Source organism: Sinocyclocheilus grahami, unplaced genomic scaffold, assembly GCF_001515645.1.
Source record: "Sinocyclocheilus grahami isolate Dianchi unplaced genomic scaffold, SAMN03320097.WGS_v1.1 scaffold27.1, whole genome shotgun sequence".
NCBI lineage: Eukaryota > Metazoa > Chordata > Actinopteri > Cypriniformes > Cyprinidae > Sinocyclocheilus > Sinocyclocheilus grahami.
Window position 1 is genome coordinate 606,371 of NW_015505206.1, and position 23,305 is coordinate 629,675.

At 37.4% G+C, this 23,305-nt stretch overlaps 2 protein-coding genes across 3 annotated transcripts; both read right to left on the minus strand.

Moving 5' to 3' along the window:
- Positions 1-402: 402 nt before the first annotated feature.
- Positions 403-4,523, minus strand: LOC107567227 (zinc finger protein 16-like). Its single transcript, XM_016252869.1, has 2 exons — positions 4,231-4,523; positions 403-2,425 (listed from the first exon to the last, which is right to left on the minus strand). Exons 1-2 carry the CDS (start codon positions 4,418-4,420, stop codon positions 1,638-1,640), a joined length of 978 nt encoding a protein of 325 aa, XP_016108355.1. The 5' UTR covers positions 4,421-4,523; the 3' UTR covers positions 403-1,637.
- Positions 4,524-11,867: 7,344 nt separating this feature from the next.
- On the minus strand, positions 11,868-23,082 carry LOC107567245 (proline-rich transmembrane protein 2). 2 transcript variants are annotated; one of them, XM_016252898.1, is made up of 5 exons: positions 22,870-23,082; positions 18,490-18,820; positions 16,802-17,100; positions 16,420-16,552; positions 11,868-14,981 (listed from the first exon to the last, which is right to left on the minus strand). In XM_016252898.1, the coding sequence occupies exons 2-5, from the start codon at positions 18,734-18,736 to the stop codon at positions 14,965-14,967; spliced, it is 696 nt and encodes a 231-aa protein (XP_016108384.1). In that variant the 5' UTR covers positions 18,737-18,820; positions 22,870-23,082; the 3' UTR covers positions 11,868-14,964. The 2 variants fall into 2 exon arrangements, with proteins under 2 accessions (XP_016108384.1, XP_016108378.1); XM_016252892.1 differs by lacking the exon at positions 11,868-14,981 and having other exon boundaries at positions 16,188-16,552.
- Between the last annotated feature and the right edge of the window lie 223 nt (positions 23,083-23,305).

Sequence of the window (23,305 nt, forward strand, 5' to 3'; positions counted from 1 at the left end):
TTCTACAAATATTTACAAATCACAAAAAAATTGTGTTTTGTGTAGTTTATATAACTGAGCTAGCTGTAAACGCCTCAGATTACCTTTACAATGAATAATTGAACAGACATTTAAAATTCTTTCATCAAAATTTCATTTTTTTTTCTTTTTGAGAATATTCCTTGCAAGTATGCACAGCTCCTGCTAAAATGAGTAAAGTATACAATATAAAAGTCTTGTGGGGACCCATCCTCACAGGGCCCAAGATAAGGTTTCCAGTTGTCACTCCCAATGATGGCCGAACAAAAATGTACAATGTACCATCATAATAACCAGTGTCCACCAAATGACTAGTAACTGAAATTATATTTACTCATTTAAAACTGTGGTAAAAAAAAACAGAAATATTCTGAAAGCTTCTTATGCTGTTTGAAAAACATTAATTTAATAACGGTTTACACTAGTAACAATTCCTATAGATTATGGTTAATTGTTTTACATGAAATTTACATTAGTTGACCATTTGCCTAAATTAGTTGTGAAAAAAGGCAGAATCCCAATAAACCTGGGGTCTACTACACAGGGACAGAAAGACAAGAAAATTAAGAATAACTCTATAAAAACACCACTTACAAAGAAAGAATGCTAAATGCAGTATGTGTGACAAATAAATACCTAGAAAATTATAGAATATTTATGACATATTTATGGAATAATTATCAGTCAATATAAATGCATTTAACTACAGTGGTAGTAACTGGTGATTCAGTGATTGAACTGAAGGTCTTGGATAAACAGTATGTTCTAAATGACAGGGTTGTAAAACATTTCCAAGGTAAGGCAAAATTAAGCATATTACACACACGCATACATACAGTAATTTCACAATGGCCAGATAAACATTTTCCTCGGATACAGACAATTACTGATGTCAAATTAAACTGAATCTAGTTTATTCAAGCGTTTGTTTTTACACACGACAAAGTTCCTCATTTGACAGTCATAAGATACATCTTCTCAAATTACATGATTTTCTTCTGACAATTTTGCAGTTTAAGTACATTTTACTGTTCAGTCTTCCACACTGATTCATATCCTAATGTACTGCTTTAGATTTACCTCGTCCTCTGTAATTCCCAGTCACCAAAAACCTGGAATTTTCCAATTGTAATGTGTAGGCCAGAAGAAAAAAAAAAAAAATTAATAAAACAAGTAATGAAAGTCATTCCTTCCTATAGTGAATATACATTTTTATAGTTATGCACTGCCTAAAAAAAACATTTCATTGGCTAGATACTGCTCTCGGTGGAGTATTTATAAAATTAAAACATCAGTCTTGAAGTACAGTAGGTCATGGTACTCAGTATGGAGCACAACGTGATCTTCCTCAAAGGGTCAAACGTTCATTCTCATGATGCTTTTTCGACTTACTGGTGACATTTGTGCACACATACGGCCTGAAAAGGTCATAGAAATGTTGGTCAAACAGCATATAGGCTTTCTGTATTTTGTGTAACATGGAAGCTTCTAATATACTTGGTAAAACAAGAAATATCCCAATATATCTAATGAAAAAGATCAAATTTCAGGTCTCTATCACAACAACAGGTTCTTTCTCGAGGTGTGCCTGCAGCGATCTGACAACAATGATGCACTGGTCACTCGGCGGGCAGCTGTTGATCTTCCAGCCCATGCGATGTCGATTCTTCGTTGAAACTCCGGCACGTGCGCTCATGTCTCCTCATGTTTCCGCTCTGGCTGAAGGTCTTTGAGCACCAGTTGCAGCGGTAAGGCCGTTCTCCGGTGTGTGTGCGCATATGCATCCGAAGGTAGTCAAACTTTGAGAAGTTTCTGCCGCACCAGTGACAGATGAAGGATCTTTCATGCAATTTCTTGTGCAGCTGCAGCTTTGCCAAGTCCTTTAACTGCCTTCCACATTTGTTACACTTATACGGCTCTTCATGATCGTGATCTTTTGCGGATGCTCTCCTAGGCATGGTGAATCGTGTGCGAAGGCGCTCCTTCTTCTGCGTCCTCTTCAACAGGGTTGAAGCGTCACTGGCTGTTCTCATCTGGTGAGCGGGTTCTGAGTCTTGACGCGGACCAGCGTGGGCAGGGGTGGTAGTAACTGAAGATGTTATTGTGATGATGGTGTCCTCGGGCTCAGTCTTGACCCTCGGTGTTGCCACAGTGGGTGCGTTCCTGTTCCACGTCTCATCCGTACTCAAGACATCTTTTTGATGCACTAGCTCTCTATCTTCTGCCTCTGTCTTACAGATTGAAATGACATCTAGTATGCGTGGCTTCAGTTCACTAGGTGAATCCTGACTCTGGGCATCGCCCTCCGTTTGCTGATCTTCTGGGTCTTCTGATTCAGCTGGGGACCCATATCCACATGCTGGTAATTCTGTGGGTGAAGCTTCATCAGGAGGGACATAGTGGACTCCTGTATGGTGAAAGCATGAAAACGGCATTCACTTAATTATTTTCATTATTAGTAGCAGTGTTGGTCATTTTATTCATCAAATGCATACAAATGTAAATATGACAGTTTTAAGGATGTACAGAGTGATCTTTTTGTGCGTGCGACAAAGTACTTGTAATGGCTGAATGTTTATCTCTTTGAAACCTGTTTGACATGGACTGTTTGGTGTCATAGAGTTAAGTGCCCTATTGAGGAATTACATTTCACATAACGTGCATTACTCACAGCAGCCATTTAAGCAAGGCATTGTTCGTTTCATCAAGATAACGATCATTTCTGTGTCATCATATTTTCATTATTTGCATGAACAAAAAATGGACAATTCAACAATTTAGGAAAAAACTTTTCTCCATTGTTCCCAAATTTTATGAACTCTTATCCATTAATTTCACTAAAATGATTACTATTATTTGAATATTTATATATTACTATTATCTGAAATTGAACGGAATTTAGTTTAGTAGACTCAAATTGAATTTTGATTATTATAGTTATAAATTCCCTTGATTAAGTCAGAGTGTGGAAGTCAAAGATAAGAAATGAGGTGTGGCCTAAAGTTTGGGATCGGTAAGATTTAAAAAAAATATTTTCTCTTATGTTCCCTAAGGCTACCGTTATTTGATCAAAGTACAGTAAAAACAGGAATGTTGTGAAGTATTATTACTATTTAAAATAAGTGTTCTATATTTAAATATATACTTTATTCCTGTGATGACTCCAGTCTTCAGTGTCACATGATCTTTCCGAAATCATTCTTATACACCGATTTGGTGCTCAAGGAATATTCCTTCTCATCATCAATTGTAGGGTTGCTTAATATTTTTGTAGAAACCATGCTCAAGTTTTTTAAACATTCTTTGATGAATAAAGTTGAAAAGAACATCATTTATTTGAAATAGAAATCTTCTGTAACATTATAAATCTCTACTGTCACTTTTGTTCAATTATTGCAACCTTACTGAATAAAATTAAATAAAATACTTACAATTAAAGTACAGCAATATTTTTATTACGCATTACTGAAATCCTACATAGAAGTTATATTTAGGATTTCAGTAATACATAATAAAAATGTAATGAAAGCTTGACCAGTCCGCCACAATCGTTAACTGGTCGTTTTTACTCCAAGCATTTATATATATTTGGATTTGATTAAGTTACGTAATGTCAATTTGAATGCAAGTAAAAATGTTGAACTTTTGGTATCCGCTAGAACATTATATAATATAAGGTTCTAAACGATTGCAAAAGTTCTACATTTATATTTAGAACTTTTGCAATCCTTTTGCACATTATATAAGGTCCTAAAGGATTTCAAAAGTTCAAAATGTTTACTTGTATTCAAATTGACATTACGTAACTTTATCAAATCCAAATATATATAAATGCTTGGAGTAAAAACGACCAACGACTGCTCAAACTTTCATAACACCAAACCTATCTTTCCTTCTCTTGTGGTCCTGCAACTGTAACGTTAGCCACTGTCCTGTCCATCTTTCTGAATGTAAAAGTGTTATTATCTTTTTACAACGAATCGAATAGCCATTCAACGAGCTATGTTAAAATTCTGATATTGTAATTGCTGGATACGACAGGAATGGACAAGACCAGTGATGTGAGACAGACACTTAGTGGACAAAATACCATCTACGCTTCTGCGACATTCATTTCTACTATTAAATAGGAGTTTACAGAAAATGCAATCGACCTTCAACTGACCCAAATACCCCCAAACAGCGTCTGTGTGTGTTAAAGTGTGAATTTACCGTTTAAATGTGCCTGATTCTTGCTCAGCGCATCCCTGAGCTGTTGTTTCAGCCTCGCGTTTTCTGTCCGTGTTTGGGCTGCTTCCTTTTGATAGTCCTTGACCGTCGCTTCCACCTCCACCCAAACATCACGAATGACAATTGACATTCGCTTCATCAGGTTAGACTGTAACTTATCTAGTCTCGACATTTTCACGAAGTATAAAACGAAAACAAATCCGACGAAACGCGAATAAAAGCAACTCTACACTAGCTTATTCTCCTCTTGGTTTAATGGCTGTTCGCAGACTCTAGATGCGTATCACTGCCACCTACTGTACTGTATGAACATGTACATCAAATCTACAAACTAGTTTTGAAATACCCGGCTAATGGCTAATCGCTTATTATTTTAATTATATTATTATTATTTTTACTGAAAATCTATGGGTGAAGATTATTAATGTAATTATTCACTGTATTGTTTTGAGATATTTGTAGGATCAGTGGCTGGCAGTGACGTCAGGTTCTTGCGGATGACTGGACACGTCCATTTACAGCGTTACCTAGCAACAACATTAACCCACCCTAGATATGTTACACACTAGCTGTGTCTCATTCGAAGGCTGCGCCCTCCGGAGGTCGCATTCGAAGGCTGCATACGTCATCGAGACTGTCTCATTTCAGAAAAGCAAGTAAGTAGGACACTCCGAATGCGACCTTCTTTCACAGATATTCGGAGGATGCATGAGGTGTATCCTTCGCTGCTACAGATAACCCACAGTTCTTTGCGTCGCCGTGAACAACCGTTGTTAATTTGAAAAATGCCGGCGCCGGCAGATGCACACACAAGCGCAGATGTGGTGTTTACAACTTACCTTAAATCGCCTCAGGTAAAAACGGATAAACTTTGTTTTTAATATCCTCCTACTTTTTTTCTTCTCTAACAGATGTCTGCTGTACATACGATGCAGCTCCTCAAACATTGAACAAAATAAAACAAGTAAAAGCTTTTTTTTTTTCAAATGTAGAAATAATTTTCCTTCATTTAAGTAGTGAGAGAGCGCAACGACGCTCTAAATGTGTTGGCATAGCAACGCGATACTTCCGGTTTCCTTCTCCGCCTGTCCTACGAAGGCCGTCTCGTTTAATTCTAGGTTGAGGACACTTCGTACATGCATCCTACAGAGGATGCGACCTCCGGAGGGCGCAGCCTTCTAAACGAGACACAGCTCTGGTTAGGTAACCGTGTATGGAAGCATATAGGTAGCGAAATTCAATTTAAAATGCAATATTCAAAATGGCATTGTATTTCTGTATTTAAATTTACATTTTCCATTACCCCCATACGTGCAAAGTTTGGTGCAAAAGGAAAATCAAAATTAAATTATATAATTTACATTTGCCATTTCCAACAGTAGTCTTAATATGTAAATTGCATGCACATTTGAACGCTTTAGAAGTTGCAAAATGAAAATGTGTAACACAACTTGATTTGATATGTGTAACATGTTCAAGCAGAAATGGTAGCATAATGATCATTTAAATGCTATTTGTCCTAAATGCATTTAGACTAACAGTTAGAACACTTAGGATTGCATTTTCATCATGACGCCGTGGGATATTTGTAGCAAAATTCTATTTGAAAATGCATTCCGAGCTGACCACGCCCACCCTCCGTCAATCATTGCTTCAAGGCAGGGATTGGCGGAAGCGTGGTACGTTTGGATCGTTTGAAACATGGCGGCTGGAGATCTGATAAGATCGCTGAATTCACTGGCAGATGAAGTGGAGCCTGAACAGAAATATATAATATAATATATCAAAAGCCGCGAATTGATCTTTTCCAGTATTTATTTCAGCACACATTTAAAACAAGATCTGATTAACGTGAATCTTATCATTAGTTTTCTCCACTAGATGTCACCCTTATTTACCTTGCGTGATGTTTCAACGGAAAGCCTGTCATTCATTCAGTGCTTATCATGGCCATACAATGCTCAGGTGAAGTGCTATAGTAATACTATAAATCTGCGGAAGCATCTGATATCAGCATAGGCGCCATGATTTCCGCAATTAATTAATGGTGGATGGCGCGGGCGCACTGTTTTGTTTACTACACACATACTAAAGCGCGGATGAGCTTGTGTCGTTTTCAGCTTCTGCCATCTCACTATATTTGATGATATGAACACGAATGTCATCTCCAGCTGCTCTGAGAGTCACTTCATTAGCATTTTACCGTTTCATTTGAGAAATCTACCGTCATATCACATACACAGCAGCTGCAAGTTCTTCACGGCAACCCGTCAAAATAAATGTTTAGTTTAACGTTCTACTGTCAGAATATATTACTATTTAAGACTCAATGCTACTACTGCTAATAAATATTAATACATCTTCATTTTTAAAGCAGTAATCACATCTGTTTTCTTTTTAATTTTAACAGTAAACCTCTGTTGTGCAGCACTTTGTTTGCCAAAAAATAAAAGGGTTTAATTTTCATTGGATTAGGATCAATTTAATTAATGTTTTATGCCTTCATCTGATTACCAGAAAAATTAAGAACATTTTATAGGGCCCTATTATTGTTTAAAAAAGGACCCTATACAAAAAAAAAGAATAGGTTTAAAATACAGGCATGTGGTTCTTAATTTCTTTTTATTAATTCACCATTTGTAAACTGATGTTTACTCTTCATTTTTTAGAAATATCAATAGCATTTGTATTAAAACTATATTCACTGAATGTAATTAAAAAAAATCGAGAATCGAATCGAATCGAGAGCTTGCGAATCGAAATTGAATCGAATCGAATCGGGACATCTGAATCGATACCCAGCCCTACTAATCCAAAAACTGTGTCAGATGTGTAACCCTTAACATACCTTTGTATGGCAGAATCTGATCAAAATCTGAATACTCATGAATGTAGTATAAGTTATATTTGGTGACCACTGTATGTACAGTGGGTACGGAAAGTATTCAGACCCCCTTAAATTTTTCACTCTTTGTTATATTGCAGCCATTTGCTAAAATCATTTAAGTTATTTTTTTCCCCTCATTAATGTACACACAGCACCCCATATTGACAGAAAAACACAGAATTGTTGACATTTTTGCAGATTTATTAAAAAAGAAAAACTGAAATATCACATGGTCCTAAGTATTCAGACCCTTTGCTGTGACACTCATATATTTAACTCAGGGGCTGTCCATTTCTTCTGATCAGCCTTGAGATGGTTCTACACCTTCATTCGAGTCCAGCTGTGTTTGATTATACTGATTGGACTTGATTAGCAAAGCCACACACCTGTCTATATAAGACCTTACAGCTCACAGTGCATGTCAGAACAAATGAGAATCATGAGGTCAAAGGAACCGCCTGAAGAGCTCAGACACAGAATTGTGGCAAGGCACAGATCTGGCCAAGGTTACAAAAAAAATTCTGCTGCACTTAAGGTTCCCAAGAGCACAGTGGCCTCCATAATCCTGAAATGGAAGACGTTTGGGACGACCAGAACCCTTCCTAGAGCTGGCCGTCCGGCCAAACTGAGCTATCGGGGGAGAAGAGCCTTGGTGAGAGAGGTAAAGAAGAACCCAAAGATCACTGTGGCTGAGCGCCAGAGATGCAGGCGGGAGATGGGAGAAAGTTGTAGAAAGTCAACCATCACTGCAGCCCTCCACCAGTCGGGGCTTTATGGCAGAGTGGCCCGACGGAAACCTCTCCTCAGTGCAAGACACATGAAAAAACACCTGAAGGACTCCAAGATGGTGAGAAATAAGATTCTCTGGTCGGATGAGGCCAAGATAGAACTTTTTGGCCTTTATTTGTTTGAAAAAAAGGAGGAAAAAAATAAAGTAATAAAAAAAAATATATATATTGTATGCCATGACACCCATATCTGGTACTTAAGTAAAAAGAGGGGGTTTTGCATAGTTAATAGATTACACCATTAGGCTACTTTGCTCATCGCCCATTATAGATCAACTAACATAATCTATAAAGGTGCAAAATGCATTTACTTACACATATTTGAGAATCGAGATATTTCATGATATAGTTAACACGTTTGGGAATATTTTGAATAAAATAAAAAAATAAAAAAACATAAGCCTATATCAGTTATACAGTGCTATTGTGGCTGCTGTGTGTCACATGACAAGCATGACGCCTCTGACACTACAATACAGAATCATTTGTCAGATAAATGAAACATGATGAAACATTCATTTGAGATTAATCCAGTTACTGTGGTCTAGAAACGCCACTGCCCTTTACATGTTACTCTAAGAGGAGTAAATACGGCTCTCTTTTGACTTAGGCGCAAACACATTTTGGCTTGGTAATGTTTTAAAGACGGCCATAGGAAGGCGCTGTTGTGTGATATTATGTATGGCAGCGACCAATGCAGTCCTATTCAATCTTATGAAACTGCTCTAAACTGCATATTTCATTTTTGGTGTGAATGTTTCAAGGTTGCAAAACTTAATTAAGAATTTGGATACAATTATGTCTGAGCAGTTTACACTCTAAACTTTCATGAGCCTGGAATATTCCTTACTTAGTTAAACCTTTGATAAACACGGTAGTTTAAGTCCTACTACAGACAGACAACCTTCATCTGTCTCAGAGGAACTGAGCTTGCCATCTATTAAATGGCTTAGCCTTTAATCATAAGATGGATGATTGTACTGCAGGGAATCACATCTTTCCATCTCAGGTATTAATTAAGTTCTGAGCACAATTGCCCTTATCTAAAACATGTCTACTGCTGTAAGCCAGTGAAAGAGTTATGAAGTCTGGATGACAGTCTTTGTCCTTTTTGTATTATTACATACTCAAGCATAATGGAATCACATGCAGTATAAGAAATAGGAGTGGCAAACAATGAAGTTATGTTAAAAAAAAGGTTTAAAAAAGTATATATATATATAAAATCACTAAATTTCATTTTACAGTTACACATCTAACCATGACAAAAGGGTCTTGGTTCATGGTCTTGGTTCCGAGATCAGTTTTATGTTAATACATCAATCAACCTCAAAGAGGTTGTTTGCATGCAACATCATAGTTACAATAGCTTTTAAAGACCTGTCCACTGTAATGAACATGCATCAGAAGGTTTAATGTGAGCTCGATGTCTGTGTATTACTCCCATCCTTACAGAGTTCTCAACTGCTATTACCATCACAGTCAAACAAGAACCTAAAGCTAGCCAAGCAGACAAAGATACAACCTCTCCCACTTAGATCAGATTTAACAATCATGTTATTTGATTAGAATGTGTAATTAAATCCAACAAGGTTAAGTGTGCACTCCGTCTTGTCGTCTCCTCTACTTCTGGTCTGTTTTCTTTTGGACATTTAACCTTTACCGGTCTCTCAGTCTGTTCAGTGCATATATATAAGAACATATTTGGAAGTTAGGAATTGTGCATTGGCTAAATTCAGATGAAGTGTTCATTTAATCCTCATTAAGCTTAGCAGCAGGGATTCATTTAGCAAATCTAGTGTTTTATGTGTAGGCAAAAGGTCGGTGTCAGAAAACATTTTCAAGGTTGTTGAAAGAAATCTCTTATGCTCATCACCACTAATTTGACCAAAAATACAGTACAGATAGTAATGTTGTGAAATACTGTTACTATTTAAGTACTTAACTTTTTTCTATTTGAATATTTTTTTAAATGTAATTTATTCCTGTCATGGCCAAGCTGAATTTTCAACAGTCATTACTCCAGTCTTCAGTGTTACAGGATTCTTCAGAAATCAGTCTGAAGCATTTCTGATTATTATCCGAAAACAGTTGTTTAAATGCCTTTAATGTCACTTTTGATAAATTTAGTGTATCCTTGCTGAAATTTCATGCAATATAATACATATTAGACAAGATGTGAATAGAATAATAAAAAACTCCATTGTACAAGCCTACATGTAATATGCGAATCAGACCTACGTATAAAAATAGGCAACAAATAAATAAAGTTACCCTATTACTGCTACTTCATCCATCCAACTTTCCCATTGCATTTAGGATGACATGAGTTATTTGTCTAGTTTATCTCCCTTGAACCACCTTATGTGAATGCTTTCCCCCCAAGTAAAAACCGAAGGATCAATCTTCAAAAATAATGTTTCAGCTTTAATTGTTGCAGTCAGAAATCTTTCTCTCTGTCGTTTCTGACTTCAGAGCTTCCTTTTTTGCAGCCCCGGCCCACCCACCCTTCTGACTGGCAGCATTATCGTTCGCTTTTCAACATATTACTTGATTATGCTCACTATATTAAACAAAACATGCTTATATAATCATATGCCAAGCATGCTGGCTAAAACAACATGTCCTTATACATTTTTAGTTTCTGTGCCATTTATTTTCTCTCTTTTCGATCGGCCCCTCCTCTTCCCGTCTGTTGCAAAAAAATATCCCATTTTCACTGTCTCCATTTCAAAGCATCAACTTTAAACCAGCCTGTCTCTGCAGCTGCCATTAACCTGACCCTCTCACACTTGCTCTCGCTGTCTCCACTCCTCCAGAGTCTTTTAATAATGCATGCTGCTATAAAATTCAAATGAGATAGATTTTTTAAACACACCAGTGAAGTCTGAGCGCACGCTCTCATTTTCTCTATCCTGCTGCACCCCGGTCCCTCACTGTCCTCCTCGCCTACCAACCGTTGCCCTGGAAACTGTAACGTCCTGGAGACATGTGTGGTATTGAGGGAGCAAGGAAACAGCATAGAGGGAAAGAGTGTGTCCTGTGAGGAACGAATAAACAATATATAAGGGCTTTTCCCACTTGAAATAGCTAACCCTGGGTCATTCTGAACCCTGGATAAACAGAATCCTGGGTTATGTTGCTTGATAATTTACACAGGGTTAACAATGAATTATTCATACACTGTTATTTCTCACTTCTCACCTGGGTTAACATTGTGTATGTGCGCTGTCAGTGTCATTGACTGGAGTCACATAAATGATACCATATTTTTCATAAAAAATTGCAAAATTTGAGTAAAACATTGAGTATTTTGCATCACTGGATATTATTATAAACAGTTGTCAAATATTGCGTTTTGCTACTTTCATCTTACCTTGCTCTTCTCACTGGGATTCTAGTTCTGTGAACAATAAACCTTGCCTACTTTAATTTGATTGGCCATCTCAATCATTTTGACACTGGCAAGCGCTCATAGACAGCTGAGGCACACACCAGCCTAAAAATTTAACTTGTAAAGTTAAAATAGACCTTTATGCATAATTACGTGCAGCAGAACAGTGGAAGAATTAAAAATGTTGGGGGAGACAGTTTGGCCATTTCTTGCTCCCATCAATGTCTATGGTGGTTATGGCCCTGGTCGTAAAATTCTAACAGCAGTGTTTCACTCTGATTAAGTTGACACCACAATGTGGGTCAACACCACAAAAGCAGTGCTAAGCCTGCCCTGGAGCAGGGTTTCATAACCCCAGTTAAAAAGCAGTGCTCACTCCGCTTCTAAATTACAAGTGTGAAATCTACCTTTACCCAGGTTAAAAGTGGGATTAGAACGACAATAACCCAGGGTTAAAAGTGTGAAAAACCCTTAACTGAGACCTAACGGCTGGCACACGGAGCCTCAAATGTGTTTATAATGACAGAGAATGAACACACAGGAGTGGCATAATGAGAGACAGTTTATTCTCTGGACTCGACGATACATAATCAGTGTCGGTACAGAGCAGAAGAAGGATCAATACCGCAAGATCTATCAAACGCTTCGGTTTAGATACAGTGTACATCACATATTGTTGTTCCAAAGCAATTCATTAAGGCATGCACAGGCAGATCTGCATGAAATCAGGATTATATAAGCAACGAGAGTTATCATAATGCCTCCCAAATCATTTCATGTCACAGAGGAAAAGTCTTGACTAGCACAGGTGCTTTCACCAAAATGCAGCTGAATTTGTAAGGGAATGTTTAATAAACACAAAAACATAATTTTTCTTCACATCAATAAATAGATACTTTGAGCAGCAGGTAGAACTTGGAACCCAGAGAATTGACTCGGCTGGTGTCTCTGAAACATTTCTTTATAGAATTGCACTGTGCAGCATAGGCGATCTGTAATTGGTGTGTAAACATGCTTGTAAGGTCAAAGTTTTAGCAAAGCACAAACGGCATACAAAACAAATGGCCGCGGACTTGCTGTACGCTGAGAGGGCCGATTTCAAAATGCATACCAATAAAAATTTGTGAAAGCACTGCAGTGTTAACAGTCAAGATTTGCATTGCGAGCACTGTTCATGTCCATCACACGAATGGAAGCGGTACAAATATGTACAGACACATAAATACATACATATGTATATGCAAGCATGAATACGTAAGCAGGTTAAATATAAATATAGCTGAGCAGAACAATTCAAGAGAACAAAAGTCAAGCTGGCATTCACTGACTGCACACGGTTGGATCAAATGTGCATGCTACACTCATTCATATTTGAGTGGTGGGGATGTAGAGCAGTCGCAAACTGAAATGTATCAAAAAGAGGATTGTAGCCCCATCCGTCATGCAAGCTGAACCCAAAATCACCCTCTCATCACCCAACCTGAGTCAGCATGCTTATCGACATTCATACTGTTTGTGGTTCGGAATATGTTGCGCTAGATACAGAACATTTACAAAGAGCAACACAGCAAAGGTTTTGCCTTGTAAAAAAATAAGAATACTTGATTTCAGAGAGTTAACCAGTGCCCCCATTGCCATCAAAAAGCTGTAAACATCAATGAAACAGAGTCACATTCTGCATGCAAGAAACCCAAAGCCATGAAAATGAGGGATGTGTAATTTTATCTATAAAAGAACTCCATATGTAGGGATGCACAATAAGATCCTAATCTTTTAAATGTACAGTTTGGTAGTATTTAAATTTATGTTTTATCAATATAAATCTGGATATTTGGCCATTTAATTGTGCATGCTAATTTCCTCTATTTTTACATATTAATTTATCAATTTATTGGTCAATCAGTATTAGATTTTTTGACTGATATTTCTGTATTTTTACACAAATGTATCGGCTGGTTGGAATAAAAAATATCGGTCAGTCAATATTTGATTTCTTTTTATTGATATTGGATAATTGTGCATGCTCATTTCCTCTGTTTTTACATTTAATGATCAGTCTGTAGCATTTAAATGTATCTGTCTGGCAATATCGGATACCGTTTAGTTGATTTTTTATTTATTTATCAGTTGTCATATTTAAATGTATCAGTATTTTTTTTTTTAATTTTAGGCTTATATTGGATTTGTAAATGTGCATCCCTACATATATGCCTTCTTAAAAATGCATATATGCTCTCATTTCCTGTTTCAGTCACAAACATGCCCCCCTAAGCTGGAGTCTTGGCAGAGTCTGAATTTTGGCACAGTTGGTGTGGCCTGACCAGGAAGGATTCAGGTATCATTCTGTTGAGCAACACAAATCATTCCACCAAACAAACAGTTTGTGGCTGTGTAAAATGATTCGTCATGGTCGAAACATCCTAGTGTTCCGGCTGAATGTATCAGATTCTACTGTAAACATTACGGTATAAAAACATGACTGTTTGTATCATCGTTTTGCCTCATACTGCTAAAACACAATACTAAATTAATGGTCTGCTTTCTGTTTGCCTTGAAGGATCTGGTCGAGCATAGCTGTGAGGAAGAGGGGAGGGCATGTTGGTGAGCGTTACGATATTGGCTTCCTCACACTCACACTCACACACACACACTCAAGCAGCCAATCAGAGGCGGCTCAGATCCCTCTCGACACTACTGCATTCCCTACATCTCACCATCTCTGGGGTATCTTTTCATCTGAAACTACTGCCCCCCTCCTCTCCTCCCGTATCTCATTCTCTCTCCATCCCTCCATCTGTGTGAAACAAAAGACTGCGGCTAGGTCTCGATCCCTCCCACTTTCTCCTCACCTCTCCCTCCTTCTCTATCTGTAGGATTCTCTGAAACATCATCTCTTGCTTAAGTGTGATAACCTCGTCCTAATATCTGTACATTGTGAGAGAGAGAAAGAGAGAGAGAGGCTCCTGTGCTGTTTTTCCACATCGTTTCAATCCTTTGAGACAAAATCATCATGTCTAATCAAAAATGAAGATGTTTAAACGCTGGGTGCAGCTCATCCTTTCATCAAAGGAAAAAAGAAAGCCTAAATGAAAGTGTGTCTAGAGCAGCTCTTAAAGTAATTGGACTCATCTGTGGATGGATGCCAACTCGGAAGCCATCTGCTGTTTTATATAATCGATTACATTTTAATCTGAGCTTGTCTTTATGGATTCACACTTCTGAACAGGGATACTAAAATCAGCTTGTGCATAAAAAATACTTCTAATCTTTGTCGAGAACCAAATCCCCTCCAATTCCCTCTCATTCTTGTCCTCCCTCACATCCTCAAGGGGTGCATGACAAATGAAATGAGATCATATGTGTGGTCTCCTTACTGACATCATCTCAAACGATGAGTCCTTTGTTGAAAAAACAAAAAAACAAACATGCATGCCTTGCTCGTGATTCCAGGCATTCGAAGAACTGAAGAGTCCATGTTGTTTTTGATGGTTCTGGCACGATAGAAGATCAATGTATCATCCAGCTTCAGAGTCTTCAGATAGAGTACAAAACAACTGAAAAAGCATTCAGGAGCATTCAGATGTAGAGAGATGAAGAAGAAAATGGTCATCATGGATTGGTTGTTGTCTTGAGTGTCGTGACGGCCATCAGGTCTTAAGTATTACTGAAAGAGAAGAGGTGTTGAAAGAATGAAGCAAAGTGAATTTTAAACAAAACACCTACTTCAAAAATGATACACATATAAACATTTCAATATATAAAAAAAGTTGCACAATTTCTTTGCACAAAAGCTTTTTTGTCTACAACAGACACAAGAAGAGACACAACAAACAATATTGCTTTACAAAGCCAGCTTGTGATGTTTCTGTTCTTCAGCATTGTGTATTTTTTCAAACCATTCAAACGTTTGGGGCCAGTAGTTTTTTTTTTTTTTTTTGTAATAAATTAATGCTTTTATTCAGAAAGGATTAATTACAGTGATCAAAAGTGACAGTAAATACATTTAGAGTGTTACAAAAATATTTATATTCCAAATAAATGCTGTCCTGTTGAACTTTCTGTTCATTACAAAATCTTGAAAAGACACGGTTTCCACAATAATATTAATCAGCTCAACTGTTTTCGGTTACATTGATAATAGGAAGAAATGTTTCTTGAGCAGCAAATCAGCATATTAGAATGATTTCTGAAGGATCATGAGACACTGAACACTGCCATAATAATGCTGAAAATTCAGCTTGCCATGTTAAAATATATCAAACTAGAAAACAGTTATTTTCAATTGTAATAATATTTTACATTACTACTATTTTTCACTATATTTTTGATCAAATAAATGCAGCCTTGTATAAGAGTATAAGAAACTTCTTTCAGAAACATTAAAAAATTTTACAGACCCAAACTTTTAAATGGTGAATGTCACATTCCAGACATTCTTAATCTAACCTTTAAAATATAATATATGACCCTGGACCACAAAACCAGTCATAAATAACACTAGTATATTTGTAGCAATAGCCAAAAATACATTGTATGGGTCAAAATTATTGATTTTTTATATATGCCAAAAATTCATTAGGATATTAAGTAAAGATCATGTTCCATGAAGATATTTTGTAAATTTCCTACCGTAAATATATTAAAACTTAATTTTTGATTAGTAATATGCATTGCTAATAATTTCATTTGGACAACTTTAAAGGCTTTAAAGGATTTTTTTGCACCCTCAGATTCCAGATCTCGGCCAAATATTGTCCTGTTCTAACAAACCATACATCAATGGAAAGCTTATTTATTCAGCTTTCAGATGATGTATTAATCTCAATTTCGAAAAATTTACTCTTATGACTGGTTTTGTGGTCCAGGGTCACATGTCAGACATATAAACAGGTTACCTGTGAAAATCAATACTTATACAAACTATAAAACAACAAACTTAGATCCATTAGATACAGGCCCAGATCAATCTCACTTGTAATCAGATCTCATTCACATCCTGACTGTGAGCTAAAGCTTCAGCTTGACATTGATCCAAATCACAAAGTCAGCTCTAAGCTTGCATTCAGTTTCACATGCTCTGGCCTCATGGGAAAGATACTCACCACCCCAGTTGATGACGATAGTAATAATAATGATGACAATCCCACCCACCAATGACACGATGGACAGGATTTTTGCATTCTGGCCAAGACGACGCGCACCATCCACATTGCCCTGCTGCAGACTGTTTCGAGACTGAGAGTAAGAAGAGAAGTTGAATGAAAAGGAGGAAAACAAATAATTCCATTATCACCAGAAGGAATTATGCCAAATACAGTTTCTTGGCTAGTCAGAAATGTTTTCAACTGAACCTCCAAAGGCAAAGAAGTTACTTTTGTACACTGCGTAGCATAATTCTTGCATACACAAGTGAAATCGCAGTCCCTCCTTACTCGACAGAAACTGTATCCAGCAATCCCACCCCCTGAACACACAAGCACACACCATGACTGAGAAGGTCAAGCCGACGATGTTAATGGGCCAGACAGGGCAGAGGCAGGCCAGAATCGCCCATATGAGATAATCGTTGGGTTTGGGTTTGGGTCCGTCTCCGACATCAGTGGCTGCGCTGGGCTGTCGGGTGAGTGACGGTCGAGGTGACCCAGCGTGACTCACTGACCCGGAGCGGCTGCTCAGCCTGGCTCGCCCGTTTGCGTGCGCATGGTTGGGCTTGGCGTGCTGCTGACGAGGAGGAGAAGCAGCGCTTGGAGACCTTTCGATAGGACCAGGGCAAACACCATTACCTGTAGTGATGCGAAAGAGAGAAACACGCCTATAAGCCTGCATTTCAGAGTGTCTGTTTTTAAAAGAAGCAATTATTTTGTTTGTTTCTAAACTAAAGGCACCGATAACTCCTGCTCAGTTTTACTGGCAGAGGGGAACTGCATCTGACTCATCTACTTGTTGAGAAAAACAGACAAGAAAAGAGAGTGGGGGATGGTACAAAAGCTGAGAAGAAAAGGGAGTGAAAGCAGAGCGAGGTTGTAAATCATTTTATATCAGTCTGGCTCCTGGTCTAAGATTAACACTCAAAGAATCTGAGAAAAAAATGAATGCTGAGAGATCATTTTTCTCATAAGGACAGAAGGAGCAGCTTGTACATCACTGTGGGACTAAGGTGATTATTAAAGACACCATGCCTTGACAAGTTCTGTTTTCTTTCCTTTGTTAATGCACTGTCATTCAAAAGTTAGTATGATTTATTAAAAAGAAATTAATGCTTTTGTTCAGTAAGGATGCACTGAATTATTAAAAGTTGACAGTAAAGAGATCGTTTATAAAATGAACAAAAACTGGTTATGCTGCAGTTCTTTAGAACTTTCTATGCATCAATTAAATTTTTTGGGGGGGGGGAATGTATCATGGTTTCCACAAAAGTATTAACTGTGTTCAACATTGATAATGATAAGAAATATTTCTTAAGCAAATCAGCATATTAGACTGATTTCTGAAGGATCATGTGGCACTGGAGACTGAAGTAATGATGCTGAAATCACAGAAATAAATGACATTTTCAGATATATTAAAACAGTTATTAATAGTTATTAACAGTTATTAAATTGTAGTAATATATCACAATATTAATGTTTTACTGTATTTTTGATCAAATAAATGCAGCACTGTTAGACTTAAGAGACTTCTTTAAAAAAAAAATTTTTTTTTTTTTAATCTTACCCCCAAAATTTGAACAGTACTGTAAGTTTCCTATTGAAACAGGAAGTGGGGGTGTCATATCAAAGGGCTACTATATTTGCTACTTAAAATTGCTAGTCAGAGGCAAGTGATATTAGGGGAAGTGCTGACTAAAATATATATATATGCCTGTGAGTGCAAGATAATGTCATGAGTCTAATCAATTTGAATCTACTAAATGTCAATTTTGTAAGCTTTTAGGTGTACACTAGCATACAGATGACTTTGAAGCTAGCAGACATGGACTTAATGACACAAAACTCAAATTTTGATGCCATGGGGTCTGATGACAGGTAATGACAGGTGATATGAGCAGGTCCTGATCTACTACCTGAAATGTAAAATTAAAATTAATTCATATTGAAAAATATTCTATAAACTATTTAATAAACAAACGATGCAAAATGCATGACTAAAATTATTTTAAAATAGTTATTTACTTGTTTCCATATTCTCGTCGATGACTGTCAGGTGATCTCTGGGTGGGGCATCCTGAGAGGGGGCGGGGTCTCCAGTGGGGGGTGGATCTTGTTGCTCGGTCTTGACTGGCTGTGAGGTGTTGGCGGTGAGGTCCGACTCTGTATCTGGTTGCTGACTGGTCTCTTGCTCTGATTGTTGCTGTTGCTGTTCTTCCTCCACTGCACCAGGGGCAGCAATGGGAATGCTGGCCTCAGCGTTCACATCCATTCCCAAGATGTTTATGACAACTGATGTGTGGCAAAATCAAGCTTATATGTCCGAATAAATTTAGGGTTTCTGATTCGTTGAGAACTGTTGGGTAAAAAACAATAAAAATATTTAAGACATTATATAAATTGTACAATGCCTATTAACATGCGCTTATATTATGCAGCCAATAATTTACACTATCATTCAGTCTTGTGTGTGTGTGTATATATATATATATATATATATATATATGTATATATTTACACACAAGACTGAATGAAAGTGTAAATTATTGGCTTCATAATATAAATGCATGTTAATAGGCATTGTATATATACTCAACTCAATTTAACTCAAACTTTATTTATAAAGCACTTTCAACACCACGACTGGAACCAAAGTGCTGTACAGAGAAAGATAAGAGAAAAAAAAGAGGCAAGTGATATATACAGTGGGGCAAAAAAGTATTTAGTCAGCCACCAATTGTGCAAGTTCTCCCACTTAAAAAGATGAGAGAGGCCTGTAATTTTCATCATAGGTATACCTCAACTATGAGAGACAAAATGAGAAAAGAAAATCCAGAAAATCACATTGTAGGATTTTTAAAGAATTAATTGGTAAATTCCTCGGTAAAATATTAAAATACGCGTATATTATACAGCCAATAATTTACACTATCATTCAGTCTTGTGTGTGTGTGTATATATATATATATATATATATGTATATATTTACACACAAGACTGAATGAAAGTGTAAATTATTGGCTTCATAATATAAATGCATTTTAATAGGCATTGTATATATACTCAACTCAATTTAACTCAAACTTTATTTATAAAGCACTTTCAACACCACGACTGGAACCAAAGTGCTGTACAGAGAAAGATAAGAGAAAAAAAAGAGGCAAGTGATATATACAGTGGGGCAAAAAAGTATTTAGTCAGCCACCAATTGTGCAAGTTCTCCCACTTAAAAAGATGAGAGAGGCCTGTAATTTTCATCATAGGTATACCTCAACTATGAGAGACAAAATGAGAAAAGAAAATCCAGAAAATCACATTGTAGGATTTTTAAAGAATTAATTGGTAAATTCCTCGGTAAAATAAGTATTTGGTCACCTACAAACAAGAAAGATTTCTGGCTCTCACAGACCTGTAACTTCTTCTTTAAGAAGGACTTCTCTGTCCTCCACTCGTTACCTGTATTAATGGCATCTGTTTGAACTCGTTATCAGTATAAAAGACACCTGTCCACAACCTCAAACAGTCACACTCCAAACTCCACCATGGCCAAGACCAAAGAGCTGTCAAAGGACACCAGAAACAAAATTATAGACCTGCACCAGGCTGGGAAGACTGAATCTGCAATAGGTAAGCAGCTTGGTGTGAAGAAATCAACTGTGGGAGCAATTATTAGAAAATGGAAGACATACAAGACCACTGATAATCTCCCTCGATCTGGGGCTCCATGCAAGATCTCACCCCGTGGGGTCAAAATTATCACAAGAACTGTGAGCAAAAATCCCAGAACCACACGGGGGGACCTAGTGAATGACCTGCAGAGAGCTGGGACCAAAGTAACAAAGGCTACCATCAGTAACACACTGCGCTGCCAGGGACTCAAATCCTGCAGTGCCAGATGTGTCCCCCTGCTTAAGCCAGTACATGTCCAGGCCCGTCTGAAGTTTGCTGGAGAGCATTTGGATGATCCAGAAGAGGATTGGGAGAATGTCATATGGTCAGATGAAACCAAAATATAACTTTTTGGTAAAAACTCAACTTGTCGTGTTTGGAGGAGAAAGAATGCTGAGTTGCATCCAAAGAACACCATACCTACTGTGAAGCATGGGGGTGGAAACATCATGTTTTGGGGCTGTTTTTCTGCAAAGGGGCCAGGACGACTGATCCGTGTAAACGGAAGAATGAATGGGGCCATGTATCGTGAGGTTTTGAGTGAAAACCTCCTTCCATCAGCAAGGGCATTGAAGATGAAACGTGGCTGGGTCTTTCAGCATGACAATGATCCCAAACACACCGCCCGGGCAACGAAGGAGTGGCTTCGTAAGAAGCATTTCAAGGTCCTGGAGTGGCCTAGCCAGTCTCCAGATCTCAACCCCATAGAAAATCTTTGGAGGGAGTTGAAAATCCGTGTTGCCCAGCGACAGCCCCAAAACATTACTGCTCTAGAGGAGATCTGCCTGGAGGAATGGGCCAAAATACCAGCAACAGTGTGTGAAAACCTTGTGAAGCCTTACAGAAAACGTTTGACCTCTGTCATTGCCAACAAAGGGTATATAACAAAGTATTGAGATGAAATTTTGTTATTGACCAAATACTTATTTTCCACCATAATTTGCAAATAAATTCTTTAAAAATCCTACAATGTGATTTTCTGGATTTTTTTTTCTCATTTTGTCTCTCATAGTTGAGGTATACCTATGATAAATTACAGGCCTCTCTCATCTTTTTAAGTGGGAGAACTTGCACAATTGGTGGCTGACTAAATACTTTTTTTCCCCACTGTATAATATATATATATAATTGTTTAAAGAATTATAATTTTTTTTTGCAAGGATGATCAAAAGTGACACTAAAGAAGTTTCTAATTTATATAATTACAAAAGATTTATTTTAAAAATGCTGTTCTCTTAAACTTTATATTCATCATAGAATCCTGACAAATCTATCACGGTTTCCACAAAAAATAATAAGTAGCACAATAGTCTAGTCTATAACAAATGTTTCTAGAGAACCATATCAGCATACTATGATTTCTGAAGGATCCCGTGACACTGAGGACTGGAGTAATGATGCTGAAAATTCCCCTTTACCATCACAGGAATAAATTACATTTGAACATATTTCAGAATAACAAACAGATATTTAAAAAGGTAATATTTAATTTGTTCTGTTTCACTGTATTTTGTTCAAAATACTACTGTTTTTTTTTCAGAAATATTGAAAAATCCTACTGACCCCAATTTACATCTTAAAATTACATTCTGGAAAATTTACTACACAGTTAAGCTTTACACATGATAAAAATTAAGATTTAAATGTTAAACAAATTACTGGAACTACTCTTCTTACTAGCACTTGAGTTTTTTTCTTAAAACCTAACTTGTACCCTTATCTACGTGTTTAAAGGTGAAGTAATTTCTACATTAAATAGAATTACATTTTTACATTAAATAGAATTTTAGTCATGCCCCAAATTTTGAACAAACATTTTGGTATGTTTATCTGTTCTTTACTGTACAGAGGGGCTGCTTTTTTTCAACATGTCAGTCTGCACCTGTCCACCTGCTTACATTTAATCTCCCTCAGAGCAGGAATCTGTCCTGAGACCCTGCAGGGACAAAAACGAAACATAAAGACCACAGCCTTGTTTGTGTGCGATCCTCATCCGCCTCATCATACAGATCTGAAAGATGACAGATTGTTGTGGGAGAGCTGCAGCCATCAAAACTGGACTGCCTAAAACTACACAACATGTTGTAGCTATGTATGGTCTTTAAAACTAGCTCTGTCACACCCAAGAAACACCTATTCAAATGCAAAATGAAACCAACTAAAGACCCTAATCATATTCATCATATTCAGATAGAAACAAAGTAATTACATAAAGTACACGCTGTACTTAAAAGTCCACATGTGCCTTAGATATAGCCTATACACCAACGTCTGTGAGAAAACAAAGACCATCAGATGACACACCCATATCTGCAACAATAAAACATTTTATGATTTATAACAATATATGCTAACTGAACACTGCCTCGTGCGCAATGTTGCTTTTAACATTACCCTCGAATCAATTGAATAATCAATCAATCTCACATCAATGACTTTTCCCTTTCACCTGTCTCTTCACTCTTTGAAATTCAAAGAGGTACCAGTCTAGAGATAAGCACACAACAGACACACACGGGTCCTCTGCGCGCCTGCCAAATGGCTATATCATAATTCAGTGAGAATAATGGTCATAGAGCACACCGAGAGCAGCGCATGCACACATATACATACAGAAAACAGCAGTAAGAAAAGTGACACACCCACAGCACCCGAGCCACGACTGATGCACTGATGCGAGAACCGAAATGATCGTAATAATTCAGGAGCATGCATGCAGATCGAAAGTGAACTCACCTTAATCTAATGCAAAATGACTGCAAAAATAATTAGGATCTTTCTCATTTTGAATTTAAATAAACAGTTGCACATCGACGTTCAGGTGGTGCCACAGAATTAAGACGAAAACAAAGCCTTGCTTTATCCTACCATATACTAGTGTGTGTATCAGTGTAAAAACGTGGGGTGGTCTGTCGGCATATGATCCACTGCGTTTATGACTCGGTTCTCCCTCACTGCATGAACCTGTGCGCGTGCTCCACTCTGTGGCGTGTGTGTGTTTGTCTTTTTTTGGTGGTTTACTCGCAGAGAGAGAGCTCTGGACAGTGCTGCCAACTTATTTTCAGGAGACGTTGCTAAAGGAAGTTTGATTTGTTGCTAAAAGTTGCTAAATGATGCTGTGATGTTACATAATCACAACGCAAAATTGTCACTGCATCAAATCTTAGCAAAA